Raw genomic sequence first — 13,727 nt, 5'->3', positions numbered from 1 at the left:
TATGTGTAGGGAACCTGTAATAATAGGGGGAAAACCAAACAATTTCTTGAAATTCGACTCACCTAGGCGGAACTGGAGGAAGTCTGAGCGGCAGGTCTGGTGGTTCTCCAGGTGTAAGTCTTCTATCAGCACCACAATAGAGGAATTAATGTGCTGTGGGTTCTGGATCAGCCACTCACAGTTCAAGTTGTTGCTGTAGTTGGACACTGAGTACCCCGGGGAAGTGAAGTTCCCGCCAGCTGGATTGTTTAGGATTCCACCACATTCTAGCAACACACAATATAAATATGTAATAAGAGGCAAAGATAGACAAAATATAAACACCACTTAAAATATAACAACACAAATTTATGAAAATGGGTATAACACCTTTCTGCATAACACAATTCAATGCAACCACACAAACCACATCCTATATGTTGACCTTGAAGTATAAACAACTCAAAGCTTTCACTCATAGAAGACATTTCCACGAGTGGTTGTTATGTTACTATATCTACCTGTCATATTATGACCCACAACTTAATGAAATCTGGTCTTAAAACTGCATGCGGAGGCTCAACACCACTATTCAAGCTGTCATGCTGTTCAACTTCAAAAAAGACCAAAGCCTATGCGAATGTGATTAATTTACTTTATTTTCAGTGCCAAGCACCAGTTCCAAGCCCGGTAGAAATTGGGGAGGGTTGTATCAGGAAGTGCGAAATCAACATGCAGACCAACTATCCGCTGTGGAGACCCTGAACTTGCAGGATAAGCCAAAAGAAAAACTAAAATTGTTCTTCTCTGTGTTGTTTGTAAAAACAACTTGAATAAAACATCCATTTACGACATAAAAAGTGTGGTACACATGTACATATATGTTTGCAAATGATCAGGATGGTATCAATCATTTTGGGCCCAAAAAAACCCTACAGTTCCTAGTGGTAGTTACACAAAACCAGATTCTTCTACATATGGCCTCTGGCAATAATAGCAGGCATCTCTAGTATGAAACTTTAGCATCAGTAAGTAAAACTTTCGTGTCTCCTGTGGTTAACGTGGTATTATGTGGATAGGTACTGATGAATGTTAAGACTGTTTGATGGTTTTTGATTGTTGTAAATAGAAAGCATCTAACCTGCGGGCTCATCAGAGGAGTAAGAGGCTGTGAAGCCACCATTGGACACAGAAGCATCAGTGCTGAAGATGACAGTCATGGTGTTTCCAGAGGAGCGCACCTCTGTGCCTGCTGGTACATTACCACAGAATCGCTGTAGGCGAGGAGCACTGTCTGTCAACCCATTCAGCACCTACAAGACACAGAGGTTGTCATGGAGACAAAGTGGGTCTGAAGCAAAGCAGCTACATCTCCAGGATCAATAGGAGCCTTCTTTATCAAAACACAAAAAACTGATTTTTGGATTTAAGCAAAATTAAAGGGAAATAAAAAGACTAAAGCTAAAACGAAAGCACCTAAAAGAGTTTTTGCAGGATAAGTGAAAATACTGTGAGGATTTATTTAAAGGATGTTAACACACACAATTTTTGTATGGTCAATGGAGGGTCAATCTAAAACCTAAAAGGTCCTAACAGAAATGTGCACTTTTTAGCTTATCCACAAAAATTGGCTAAAATTAGCATAATGGATTTTAAATGCAAAGTTCAAAATAAAGCACTGGTAGGTAAATTACTTATTACTAATCATACCATGAATGTTTCTTTGGGCCACTCCGCAGCCACTCAAATACATTTGAGATAAATGGAATTCATTCCGGTTGTTAGAATTGGGAAAATAATTACTGGTGTTTAGATATAAAAGTCAAAAAATATAAAGGCTAAATTGAAAAAGGTAACGTGGTAAAACAGAAGACACTCACATCGACGTAATCAAACGGACAGGATGAACCAGAAGCCTCTAAGCGCAAGTCGTTAATGGTGAGCGTGACCCGGCGGCCTGGTGACACCACTAGCTCCCAGCGACACACCCGGCTGTGTGGGTAGAGGTTGGGATAATTTGGAGAGGAGATTGTTCCTGAAGGAGCATTCAGCTCTCCCCCACAGACTGGAAGGGAGTGACAGGAGAAGTAAAGATAGAGAGACACTTAACATGAGAAATATGGACTTTCTAATCTAATATATATATATATGTATTGTTTTATCCATAGTGTAAAAAACATTGTACCTTCAACACTAGCTTCAAACGACAGACTGAAACCTGCTGCATTTGTGCTGGAGTCACTGACAAAACTGACATAGGCAAAACTGTCAGATGTGTCTACGGAAGCTGGATGGTCGCTGCCACAGTGTCGACCCAGGAGGCGCCCTACAAACAGTAGAACACAGCACCTGTTAAAATCCAGACCTAAAGACGTTTTCTTACATGGGATTTACTGTAATAAATTCTATATTCTGGTGGTAGCTGAACTTCACCTGAGGCATTGTACTCTCTAATCTCCACATAGTCAGCAGTGCATCCTGGAGTGCTCTGCAGGGTGAAGTTCTCAAAGCTAAGGGTGAGGTAATGTCCTGTGGGCCCCTCCAGGTACCACTCACAGCTGGAGCTGTCAGGATAGTGGGATCCTGGGAAGCCAGGGCTGTGGATTGAACCCCTCTGGCCTATGTAAGTACCTCCACATATTGCTGTGAGGAATTAAAGAAAAAAAAAGATTGTAGGACGATTAGTGCTTGTCGTAGAGCTTGTTATGCCTGAGTTAACTGCAGTATTACATGATAAGAACTGGATCTATATCCAGTCACCAAGCCCTGGATTTGGAAAAGCCTCTACAGATTTTGTGTGATGACTGTGAGTTACATACCTATTGAGTACTTAGCCTTGAAGCCTTTGTGTGTGACACTGGTGTCAGTACGGAACCTGAGCAGCATGGAGGAACCTGTTGAATGCTGGGTAGATGGTCGGGTGTTGCCACAGAGCCGAGAAATTAAGTTGGCACTAGTGGATGATCCATCATGTAGCTCCAAGTAGTCGTAAACACAGCTGAGAAAGACATGAATATATAACTGAAAACCTCATGGAAATGTCTTGTGACAATCTAGTTGTCATCTTAATTTCAGTATAGTTACATTAAAACTGAGCTCATATTGAAATGAGGATAAGGTTAGTGTTGAGGTCAAGGATTACAAATGAATTTCCCTAAATCTATGAATAAATCACCACCCGAGGAGAAATTAGCTAGTTGTACCTAGTTGTGGGCTCAATAAAGAATTCATCCTCAAAGTCGAGTTGGACAGCTTCTCCTGCTGGCACAGTGATGACCCAGATACAATCAATGTTCTGTGGGTAGTTCTCGGGATAATTAGGTGACGTGATGTACCCGGGAGGATCGTTATCATTCAGCGTGATGGAACCTCCACATCCTGCAGAAAGAGAGAAAAAATGTTTTTACTGGACATACTGATCAGCATTACTCATTAAAACAAGTCTGCACCTTTCAGATCCTAAATCCACTCAGCCATTTCAATTAACAAAGAATATTAGCTCCTTTTTAGCCTTGGTCACTGATAAAGTCTATAGTTTTGTAATAAATATGGATTAAATAGTTGTTGTACCTTGACTGTGGGCCTCAAAGATCAGCTTGAAGCCGCTGGCCTCATTACTGCTATCAGACACAAACTGCAGGAAAAGCTGGTTGTCAGTAGTCTGGAGATTGGATGGAGGACTTGAACCACAGAGGCGTTGCCCCAGTGGAGGAGAAGAAACATCAGGACCGTTCCTGAGCTGTGAAGTGAACAATGACTGTGAGCAATTAAATACACAATTTACCAGCAGATCATTAATAGTTGTTTACACAGGGGGAAGGGAAACCTAAAATAAAACCTGAGCATTCTTACACTTGTTTCTTTGGTTTAGTCATCAGTCTAAATCCAATTTTAGGATCTGATGTTTGGGATCTAATGAATCCAATGTTTCAAACACCAATAACAGGATTTATATTTTGATTAGAAGGAGACCCTTACATTTGTCACACTTAAACTGTGACTTGTAGATTTACAATGTGGGCTGGGTTTAAAATTTCTATGAAAGCTACTGTATTATGTTTTGCTCTCCATGTGTCGTTTACCTGCAGGTAGTCCCCTGAGCTGCAGCCAGTTCCATAGCCTTGAATCTGGAAAGGGCTATGGAAGGTGACAGAAACCCTGAACCCGGGCGTCACCATCACATGCCACTGACAGTCCAGATGAGGCTGGTAGTTCTGGGGGTAGTGGGGGCTGCTCACCACACCTCTGTCTACATGCAGAAGGCCACCGCAACCTAAAATAGACAGATTTTAAAATTACTTATTCATTATTATTTAATATATTAGATTGCTATTGTTTGAAGAAACAAGGGAAATAGTTTTTTTTTTAATTAATGCTCATGGGCATGTCTGGAATTTAATGTTGCATAATATTGGTGATTATTATTTAGCTTCTGGTGTATGACCTTTGGAGTAGGTGGCATTAAAGCCTCGGCCACTGATGCTGCTGTCTGAGGAGAAGTGGATGTACATAGAGTCTCCTGTTGAATGGAGAGAACCTGGAGGGTTCCGACCACACACACTGGCCAGCACGGGTGATAAACTGGTGTCACCTAGGAACACACAAAAGCACAAAGAAGGTAATTATTACGGGTTTAAAAGAACACAAAAACCTACCAAAACAGCCTGGTGCAGTCACTGAACATAACCCAACAACTTGATTCAAGTATGGTTCATGGTCTTTCATAGCAATACGCTCAATCTTGTCTCTAAAGAAGTATCTGTACCATCTCTGATGACGAGGCTGTCAAAGTAGCAGGTGGGATAGTCCTCCATGTCCAGAGTCAAGATGTTAAACTCTACAATCGAGTTGGGAGAACGTATCAACCAGGTACACTCCTGGTTAGCAGGGTAGTTCTCAGGCCACCCAGGGGAAAAGAGGAAGCCGGGAGTCTCCCCTGTCATGAGCATTCCACCACAGGCACCTGATGTGCATACACAGAAAGAGAAGAAACCAATTAGGGTCATTCAGATGGTGCTCAACGGTTTACCTTTGATGGTTATTTTGTTTAACCTGGTGGGACAGTTGGTGGTGGTCCAGATTCTTGGATAGCAGTCCATTCCACAAGGAAGCCCCGCCCTCCCACCACTGTATCAGACTGGAACTGCAGAGTGACAGTGCTGCCAGAGCTTTTCACAGGAGGGGGCAGGGATAGACCACAGAATGTCCCAAGAGGAAAGTTATAAACACTGGGGCCATCAAATATCTGAAGATGTTAAGAGAAGAATTAATTATGTAGCATCAACTTCGGGGGACACCTTTCTGGGTCGTAAACACCACAACCTAGCTCTCATTAGGTTTGTGTAATAAAGGGTACGATTTGTCAAATTAACTGAATATGGATTCATAAATGCTTGTTGTGGCTTGGCTAAGAGACATGACTGACCACAAACTGATACCCCTACCTGGCTTGTTATATTTAATGATTTGTATGATATCAAATAAAGGAGGTCCTAGAGCATAGAGTAAATTCCTATTTGTTTGTCCATTCTGAGATTATAATTATTTTAAATATTAATATTTTTAGTAGAAATATGCCGCCAAAGTCTTCTGTGAACCCAAATTATTAAACAGCCACTCCTTTTGAACAAATCAGAGAAGGTTGGAGCTTGTTTAACGTTTAATTTTAAGTTTAATAGCATCTTTACTTGCTGCAATTTTGGAAAATTATGACCATGTCAAGAATAGTTTGTGTATTATATTATACGTTGGGATTTCAACCCAGGGTCTGGGCATTAAGTTGACCTTTGAAAGTCGACACAAGCAGCATTATATTTGAGGAGCCTGGTTAAGTTACAATTTACCTCTAGGATGACGCACTTAACCCATATGGGCTCATATCTGTTTCAAGTTCTGCAAAACCATTTGCCCTTTGGGAACAAGTAAAATGAAAAAGACAATCCGCTATTTGGTGTATGTATAGCTGCGTGTGTACCAGGTGTGCAACAAAAAGATTGTCCATTGTCCAGGGAAACAAAAGCAGATTTGCCAGATTAACTGGAAGCAGGCCACTCTAGAGTAGTTGCAGTGCTGAAACAGCACAAACAGAATGTCCCAAACCATTTCAAAACCATTTCATGATCCAGACTATGTGGGAATGTGAAAAAACCTAGATATGTGAATACTGGGGTTGTTAATCACTGATTAAATGAGCTTCTAAATATAAAAATAAGATTTTCAATGCACACACAGTCTTACTTTGAGATTGTCATAGTAGCAGTCATACAGGTCCTCAATGTCCATGTCCACGAAGCGAATCTGGATGTAGTTGTTTCCCGCCACAGTTATGGTCCAGCGGTAATGAGCGCTGTTGGGGTATGTTCTGGGATACAGTGGGGATGCTACCTGACCAAACTCCCCCGTCACATCATTACCATACACTGAGAAACAGTGGGAAAGTCAAAAGTCAACAATTTATGTATTTATGTACTTGTACAGACACATCGATAAGGGGCTTAGTGCAGAGTTAAAAACAAACAGTGGGCCATGTGTTAATGGCATGATGAGATGATAAGTTCTGCTTCATTTTTTCTGAAGGCCAGATGTTGTGTGAAGTACTTGGATACCCATCACATATGTGCGCAGGTTGATACTTACACAGATGCAGTCGATGATCTGGCCAAGCAGGCTTACTGCCAGCACTTGTCTATTATTTCTTATCCACTCACCAGGTTTTCACACTGTTAATATTATCTACCATTACCATTTTACTGCTTTTAATACCAATAACCTCATCACCAAGCTAAAGTATGTTCATGAGTATTTTTTATTTGAGCCTGTATGAGAGATGTTGTTAAAAGACTTGGGGATACTGTAGTTCGGGGACACGAAAAAGTTTGGGCTTCACACAAACACTCACAGTGAGAAAAGGTGGCTCTGAATCCTGCTCCGCTAACTGATGCGTCTGAGACAAACTTAATCCACAGGATGTGACCAATCACAGAGGTGTAGTTGGAGGGGAGCGAGTTTCCACAGAAGCGACCGACCAGCTGCCCAGTGGAGTTGCCCTCTCTGATTTCCAGGTAGTCGTTTTGGCAGCCAGAATCTCCCTGCAGGTGAAAGGTACTAAACAAAAAACAGTAAAATCATTAGATATGAACTTTCCTCGTTGGCAACCTTTATTGTTCAGCTAAGATTGTTTTTACTGTCTCTGGTCAGATTTATACAGGTATATAAATCCATATGAGGACTGACCAGGTCAGGGCTGTCTTCTAAAATAACCTGTACTGGGAGTTATCAGATTTTTAAAAATCTCTGAAACCTATACTACTATGAATATGTGAGAATATGGATAAAATGTGTTGACGATACACTGGCTGCAAAGACAATATACAATGTACCTGTTCTTAATGCTTTACATCAGATAAGGAAATCCCCTTTATTTATTATCAAATTCAAATTTCCTTCTTTTCTGTCCTCATATATGTTTCTTTTGCTGTTATTGTTATTTTTACTCTTACTGTAATCATTATTGTTTATTGAAAGCTACTGCAACCTTCAAAGTTACCATATGTTTCGGTGCAAACATTAACTGAACATGTGACAAATTTCTTCAAATTTGCTGAATAAGGTTGTTTAACACTGTCACCAGCTCCATAAAAAGCTACTGTATGTGATACTCTACATGTGCCCAAGATCAAGAATCCAACTCTGCACTTAAATTGACTAACATAAATGAGAGCTGGAGACGGTTTCCTGGTGAGCTCCTGATGGTCCACACACACTCCACATTAGGAGGATAAGCATCTGGATAGTTTGGACTGTTAAAAGCACCAGTCTCCATAAACAGATCGCCTCCACAACCTGAGTAGGAGAAGCAAGAAGAAAAAGGTTTGTTGTAAATTGTGTGAGAAAAAAAAACAAAAAACAGAAAATTAGAAATTTTTTGAGTTTGCAGGCATTTGCTCTTGTGTCTTACTGGAGGTAGATGCTGAGAAAGTGGCTCTGAACCCTTTTTTTGAGACGGACTGATCAGAGATGAAGTTGACCACCAAAGAGTTACTGAAGGATGTCACTGGGTGAGGTAGTTCACTGCCACAGTAGCGCCCTGACAAAAATTCACATTAACATGTTCATTTGGACGTAAGGCCACATGTGATTTCACTAACTTATCAAAATATTCACATGTTACACTCAATCACACTCAGCTCAGTAGTTTTATTATATTACATACTGTATCATTATTAACATAAAGTGCTATGGTGGAAGTAACACAAAGTTCAACACACACAAACATGCACAAACTTAAGCTACAGTACCTATAGAAGGTGCCTGGTAGTTGTCCCCATCCAGAATCTCCACGGCATCATGGGAGCAGTTAGAATTGATCATCTCTACCTCAAAGTCAGTGAATGACAGGGTCACATGGTTGACTGGCAACAGAAAGTCAAGCCAAATTAAATTTTACAAGTACTACATTTCACATACACCATGACAACCATAAAAACCTTGACAAAAGAAACTTACATGGTTCTTGTGCTTTGATAATCCAGCTACAATTCAGATTGGGTGGGTATGGTGATGGGTACCGTGGAGAGGCAATGGCCCCACCAACATCATCTGTTGTAATGGATGAGCCACAAGCTGTTGAAAACAAGGAATAAAATTGCAAGGTGGAAGTGGTGGTCTATTGGTTAGAGAAGTGAGATTGTTGGTTTAGTCTGTTTCGACAGAATCTTGTTGGAAGTAGGGAAAAGCAGCTGTCACTCCTCCTTCATCAACATCACTTTCTCGAGGTGTTTCTAGAAATAGTTTGTATGCAGTAAAACTGTATATACAGTGCTTTTATTCACCCTCAGAGAAGCGAGCGCTGAAGCCACGGTGGTTGCTACTGGCATCAGACCTAAAGCGAACGTAGATTGTGTTCTGGGTTGAGGTGATGGGGACAGGAAGATTGGTGCCACATACTTGTGCAAGTAGAGGAGAAGACATGGTTGGACCGTCATGGATCTACAGACGGACAGACATGATTTCAGTAAAGCTTTGCACAGGCAGTTCAGAATAAAAGGGGAAGTGGTAGATGGACTGTATTGTCAGACAATTTCAACTTCCTTATGAAGTCCACAGATTTTTTTTTAATACTCAATTTAAAATTCAAATAGGATGTTTGGATGTCACTCACAGCCACATAGTCCCAGGAGCATTCGCCATGATGTTCAATGTCCAGGTCAGTGAAGTTGAAAAAGACACGATGGTTGGGATCCACACTGATGACCCAGGAACAGTCCACATTATTGGGGTAGCTGTTGGGATACAGAGGAGAATGGATCTCCCCTGATGGAGCCGTGACTGGGCCTCCACAGCCTGTATACAGATGGACAAGTCACCAACAGCACTAGTGTGATTATTGATTAAGATTAAAATCATATATTGAACTGTATTTTCTTTTTTTCTTTCTTTTTTTCTTTCTTTCTTTCTTTTGCTCGCGTGTGAAAGTGTATTTATTATTTGCAACATATGTCGTCCTGGTTGAAATGAAACACTTTTCTGTCACAGTTAGAGCACGGTGAGTGATTTCTTATCACGCGCTCTTCTGACTGCTTGAAAGAGTGCCCTCAGTGATGTCCTCCTACCTCCCTGAACTTCAGCCCAACTTGCATTGAAGCCTCGGCCGCTGACGACAGCATCAGATTTGAAGCGCACTGTGAGCTTGTTACCAGTGCTGGAGACCTGCATTGGGCTGGATGTGGTGGTGCAGAGTTGGGCCAGCCGAGGGGCTGACAGGTCTGGGCCTCCATACACCTGAAGGGTAATAAAAAATGAAGGTCAAAATGCCAAAAAGCTAATGCAGTTTTCAAAAAAACATTTAGACTGAAACTGGCCACAGATTATGAAGTAGTTTTTGATAATGTTACTATATCAGGTTTTTCAGAAATATGTCGACATTATGTCAACACGAACGTTTTCATAACTTCACAGAAATTCATAGGTGTGTGTAGGATTTGGCTTCTAGATCGGACCCTGTTTAAAATTGTTTGAAAGCTCAGGAAAGCAGCTGTCCACCATTATGTTTTAAGTATTTTCTCTTGTGAAAGCATAAAGGGTTCAGCTACACACTGTATACAAGCACTGTAATGAATGTTTTAGGCAACACCTAACATTAAATCCACATCTTACTTCAAGCACATCGTAGTTGCAGTTTTGGTGGAATTCCACGTCAAACTCATGGATAGTGAGAGTGATGCTGCTGCCAGCTGATGTGGTGATATACCAGATACACTCCTTGTTTTCTGGATACCTGTTGGGGTAGCCTGGACTGTTTAAGGAGCCACTGGGACCAGAGAGCTCATCACCACAACCTGCGAGAACATACCAAAAGACACTGTGCTACTAAATTGCAAAAGGTCAGCAGAATCAATCCAAACATGCTGATAACAGATGCTCTTGACTGCAACAGATCCCTAAATCTTCTGAAAGAACCTGACCAGGTGATTTGGCCTGCTCCATAACAACAAAAGACATTTCACTCTTACCATTTTGGTACCACATCATCTGGAAACCAGACATGGACAAAGAGGAGTCTGATCTGAACACCACAGTCAGTGCAGAGCTGGTGGTCGTGTTGGCTGGGGGAGGTGTGTTTCCACAGAACGTACCAATCAGAGGAGCCTGCTCGTTAGCGCCATTATAGAGCTAGGACAGTAATAGGAAAAAAGTGGTATGAGGGGAGAGTGTTAGACACAGTGCATCCAGTAAAACACTGTGAATCTGGAACTTGATTCGAGTTTTACAAGACTATTAAAGAAAGTTCCGCTTCATATGTAACATAAGGGAAGCCTTTATAGTTGAAAAAGCTGAGTCTTAGTTGAGATCCTGCACTCTGGACAAGCCTCAGATTTGGAAAAAGTGTTTACCTATGTTTAGTAACTGTACTGTCACTGTGAAGGTGTGAGGCAGGTGTGGATTTTGAGGGTTTCCAGCGTCTTTCCTCAATTATGGAGACAGATATTGTTGAATAATGTGCGTCTATGTACCTTAACATAGTCATAGCTGCAAGTGCTGGAGAGCGCCTCCAGCTGGAAGGCAGTGAAGGTGTAGTTGATGGTGTTTCCACTGTTGGCCTGGATGGTCCAGCTGCACTGAGAGTTGTGTGGATAGTCGTTGGGGAAGTTCAGTGATTCCACCACTCCTCGGTGTCGGCGCGAGATGAGCATGTCATGGCAATCTAAAAACAAAAGCAACATACACAATTTATCACAATGCAGTGCTAAATTAATTTGAATCGAGCTTATGGCTCACGTTTTTGAAAGATTAGGCAGTATTTGCTGAGGTCCGAATACACTTAAACACATAAAATATAAAATGAACACAATGTTTTGCCAGAGAGAGAAAAAGATAGTGGACTTACTGTTTCACATGTTCTTTAGTAATGTTGAATAGATTGTAATTATAAGAGTAGTAAATTTATATTAATTGTAATGCATTCCTATATTCCTTACACAACTTATTTATTTATCATTTGTATTCATAATGCAATTTTACTGATCTCTCTAATCTCTGCCTCCATTCTGCAAGTTAGTACTAATTACATGGTCACATTTTTTCTTTCTCAAAACAAGTAAGATAAATATATTTGTATTTAGTAGAAAATAGTCATGATAGACATAAATATCATCATTGCTGGTTAAGTGTTACTAAATGTGGTCAGAACTGCACTTTAACTTGAGTACATTTGACTACTTTTACACTTCTGCATATCTGGTAAAATGTTATTAAAAGAACAAAATATACAATAACATATAATGTGACTGCGTTTTCATACTAGTGGTGTATGATGCCAGGAAGCCTCCAGCGTTGACGCTGTTGTCAGTGCGTAGTTTGACGTACAGCTCATGGCTGGAAGAGTTGATGATGCTGGGCCGCTGACTGCCACACAGCTTGGCAAGCTCTGTAGCACTACTGCTGTTACCATCATACACCTGAACACAGACACACACTCACAAACAACTCTTCAGAGAAATGTGTTTCCACTGTTGTGTGTTTAATGTATTTACTTTGTATTAGACTTTTCTGTGGGTGCCTGTGGAGTTTCAGCATGTTTCTGAACTCTCGCTTACTCTACTAATGCCTTCATTAACACCAGTATTCAGTCTGTTTAAATATACATCTTCACCCTGTAAACTAATAATCTTAAAATTATTGCATAACCCAGCTAAACACTTTTGGGTGTGTACTCACAGCCAGGTAATCAAACATGCATGTGGAGCTGGATTCCAAGTGGAAATCAGAGAAAGAAAGGAGAAGCTGGCTGCCTTTGCTGGTCCTGATGTTCCAGTAGCACTCAACATTAGGGTGGTAGGGCAAGGGGTAGTTAGGGGAGGAAAATCCCCCCGACGCAGTTGTCAGTGTCCCTCCACAACCTTAGAAAAAGGGGAGGTAGACGCATTTGTGTGTGTGTATGTGTAGTTATAATATCTTGCTAATGTATGGTCAAAAATAACATGCTCAAATACCGTTTAATTTAACATGGACTGGTAAAACTAGAATGGAGAAGTTTTAATGCTGCACATGACATAGGATCATGTGGATAAACTGTCTTGTAATATAATGATGTAAGTAATGTAACGTATATAATACAATTGTCTATGTAATATAGTGAATTATTAATTCCATGCAGTAAAATGTGAGGGCTTTCTTAAAAAAGGAGACATTCATTTCAAAAGTATTTCTACTCACCGGTCTGTGTACCATCCCAGTGGGCAGTGAAGCCAGGCTGTGTGACGATGGAATCAGAGCGGAATCGAACCCAAAGACGGTTGCTATGGGATACCAGGACTGGCGGCTTTTGATTGGCACAGAACTTACCAATCAACGGAGATGTCTCATAACCACCATCCCTGCAAAAGATGGCAGAGGTTCAAAATGACAGTACTCATAAATGAGGCTAAAAATCATTCACTTCAGGGCGGCTGGTGGCTGAGACCGAAAACCTCACAACTTTTCTTTCCTGCCAGCTGTTAATTGGATTTTCTTTCAAAATGTCTCTGCTCTTTCTTATAATGGATTGTTGTCCTCATATACAATAAATTGGCAGTTCATAGTAACTTATTGGTGCAGGAAACAATACATCTTTAGACCTGTGTCTGTCTACTTCTTTAAATCAATTACAAAACAAAAGTGATGAGCCTTGTTTTCAGTGTGCGTTATGATCATCTACAGACACCGAGATACGAAGAACTGCAATTTTCCACTTACTGTACCTGATTTCCACAAAGTCAAAGCTGCATGAAGGAGGGGAGCCCTCCAGTTCAAAGTGGGTGAAGTTGAGCATAATCTGCATGTTGAGCTCCACTATAATCTTGAAGATGCAATCTCTATTGTTAGGGTAGTTATCAGGGTAGTTGGGTGAACTGAAGGACCCTGTAGGGGATGTGAAGGTCTGACCACAGTCTGATGAGAGAGAAAAGAAGTTTGTAATGTAAGCACCACATCTTTATTTGTCATAATAAAAACATCTTGCATAAATTGCAGGCAGGATTGAGGGTGCTGAGGTTAGCCAATGCTCTCTGCATGGCTAATTGAGTGTAACGCAACTACTGTGCAACTGAAAGCACATATTAGTACATTAGTACATGTACAGTACATCTTCGTTTGATCATCACAATCTTTCAATGTTTGACAGAATGCTGCTCTGAGTAAAAAAGACTCTACATTAAAGACGCTACATTACACTTATTGCTAGTGAGGATAAAAACAGTTTATAGAAAAAT

General features: G+C 40.8%; 1 protein-coding gene across 1 annotated transcript in view; it reads right to left on the bottom strand.

Annotated features, from left to right (window-relative positions):
- The window catches only part of cubn (cubilin (intrinsic factor-cobalamin receptor)), a 34,339-nt gene that overhangs the window by 8,902 nt on the left and 11,710 nt on the right, over positions 1-13,727 (bottom strand). The window contains exons 23-50 of the mRNA XM_067486867.1: positions 13,218-13,407; positions 12,694-12,854; positions 12,196-12,377; positions 11,780-11,936; positions 10,992-11,182; positions 10,491-10,650; positions 10,135-10,316; positions 9,591-9,759; positions 9,140-9,321; positions 8,811-8,967; positions 8,485-8,601; positions 8,277-8,390; positions 7,937-8,065; positions 7,689-7,821; positions 6,878-7,083; positions 6,217-6,398; positions 5,032-5,224; positions 4,745-4,942; positions 4,424-4,570; positions 4,062-4,252; positions 3,550-3,718; positions 3,183-3,357; positions 2,799-2,977; positions 2,413-2,622; positions 2,165-2,305; positions 1,860-2,044; positions 1,121-1,292; positions 63-266 (exon numbers count right to left, since the gene is read on the bottom strand). Coding sequence (XP_067342968.1) covers positions 63-266; positions 1,121-1,292; positions 1,860-2,044; positions 2,165-2,305; positions 2,413-2,622; positions 2,799-2,977; positions 3,183-3,357; positions 3,550-3,718; positions 4,062-4,252; positions 4,424-4,570; positions 4,745-4,942; positions 5,032-5,224; positions 6,217-6,398; positions 6,878-7,083; positions 7,689-7,821; positions 7,937-8,065; positions 8,277-8,390; positions 8,485-8,601; positions 8,811-8,967; positions 9,140-9,321; positions 9,591-9,759; positions 10,135-10,316; positions 10,491-10,650; positions 10,992-11,182; positions 11,780-11,936; positions 12,196-12,377; positions 12,694-12,854; positions 13,218-13,407 — 4,776 coding nt within the window. The remainder of the gene's footprint in view (positions 1-62; positions 267-1,120; positions 1,293-1,859; positions 2,045-2,164; positions 2,306-2,412; positions 2,623-2,798; positions 2,978-3,182; positions 3,358-3,549; positions 3,719-4,061; positions 4,253-4,423; positions 4,571-4,744; positions 4,943-5,031; positions 5,225-6,216; positions 6,399-6,877; positions 7,084-7,688; positions 7,822-7,936; positions 8,066-8,276; positions 8,391-8,484; positions 8,602-8,810; positions 8,968-9,139; positions 9,322-9,590; positions 9,760-10,134; positions 10,317-10,490; positions 10,651-10,991; positions 11,183-11,779; positions 11,937-12,195; positions 12,378-12,693; positions 12,855-13,217; positions 13,408-13,727) is intronic.

Source organism: Channa argus, chromosome 19 (genome assembly GCF_033026475.1).
Source record: "Channa argus isolate prfri chromosome 19, Channa argus male v1.0, whole genome shotgun sequence".
NCBI lineage: Eukaryota > Metazoa > Chordata > Actinopteri > Anabantiformes > Channidae > Channa > Channa argus.
Note: the sequence above shows the minus strand (reverse complement) of the source record. Positions and strands in the feature narration are given on the sequence as shown.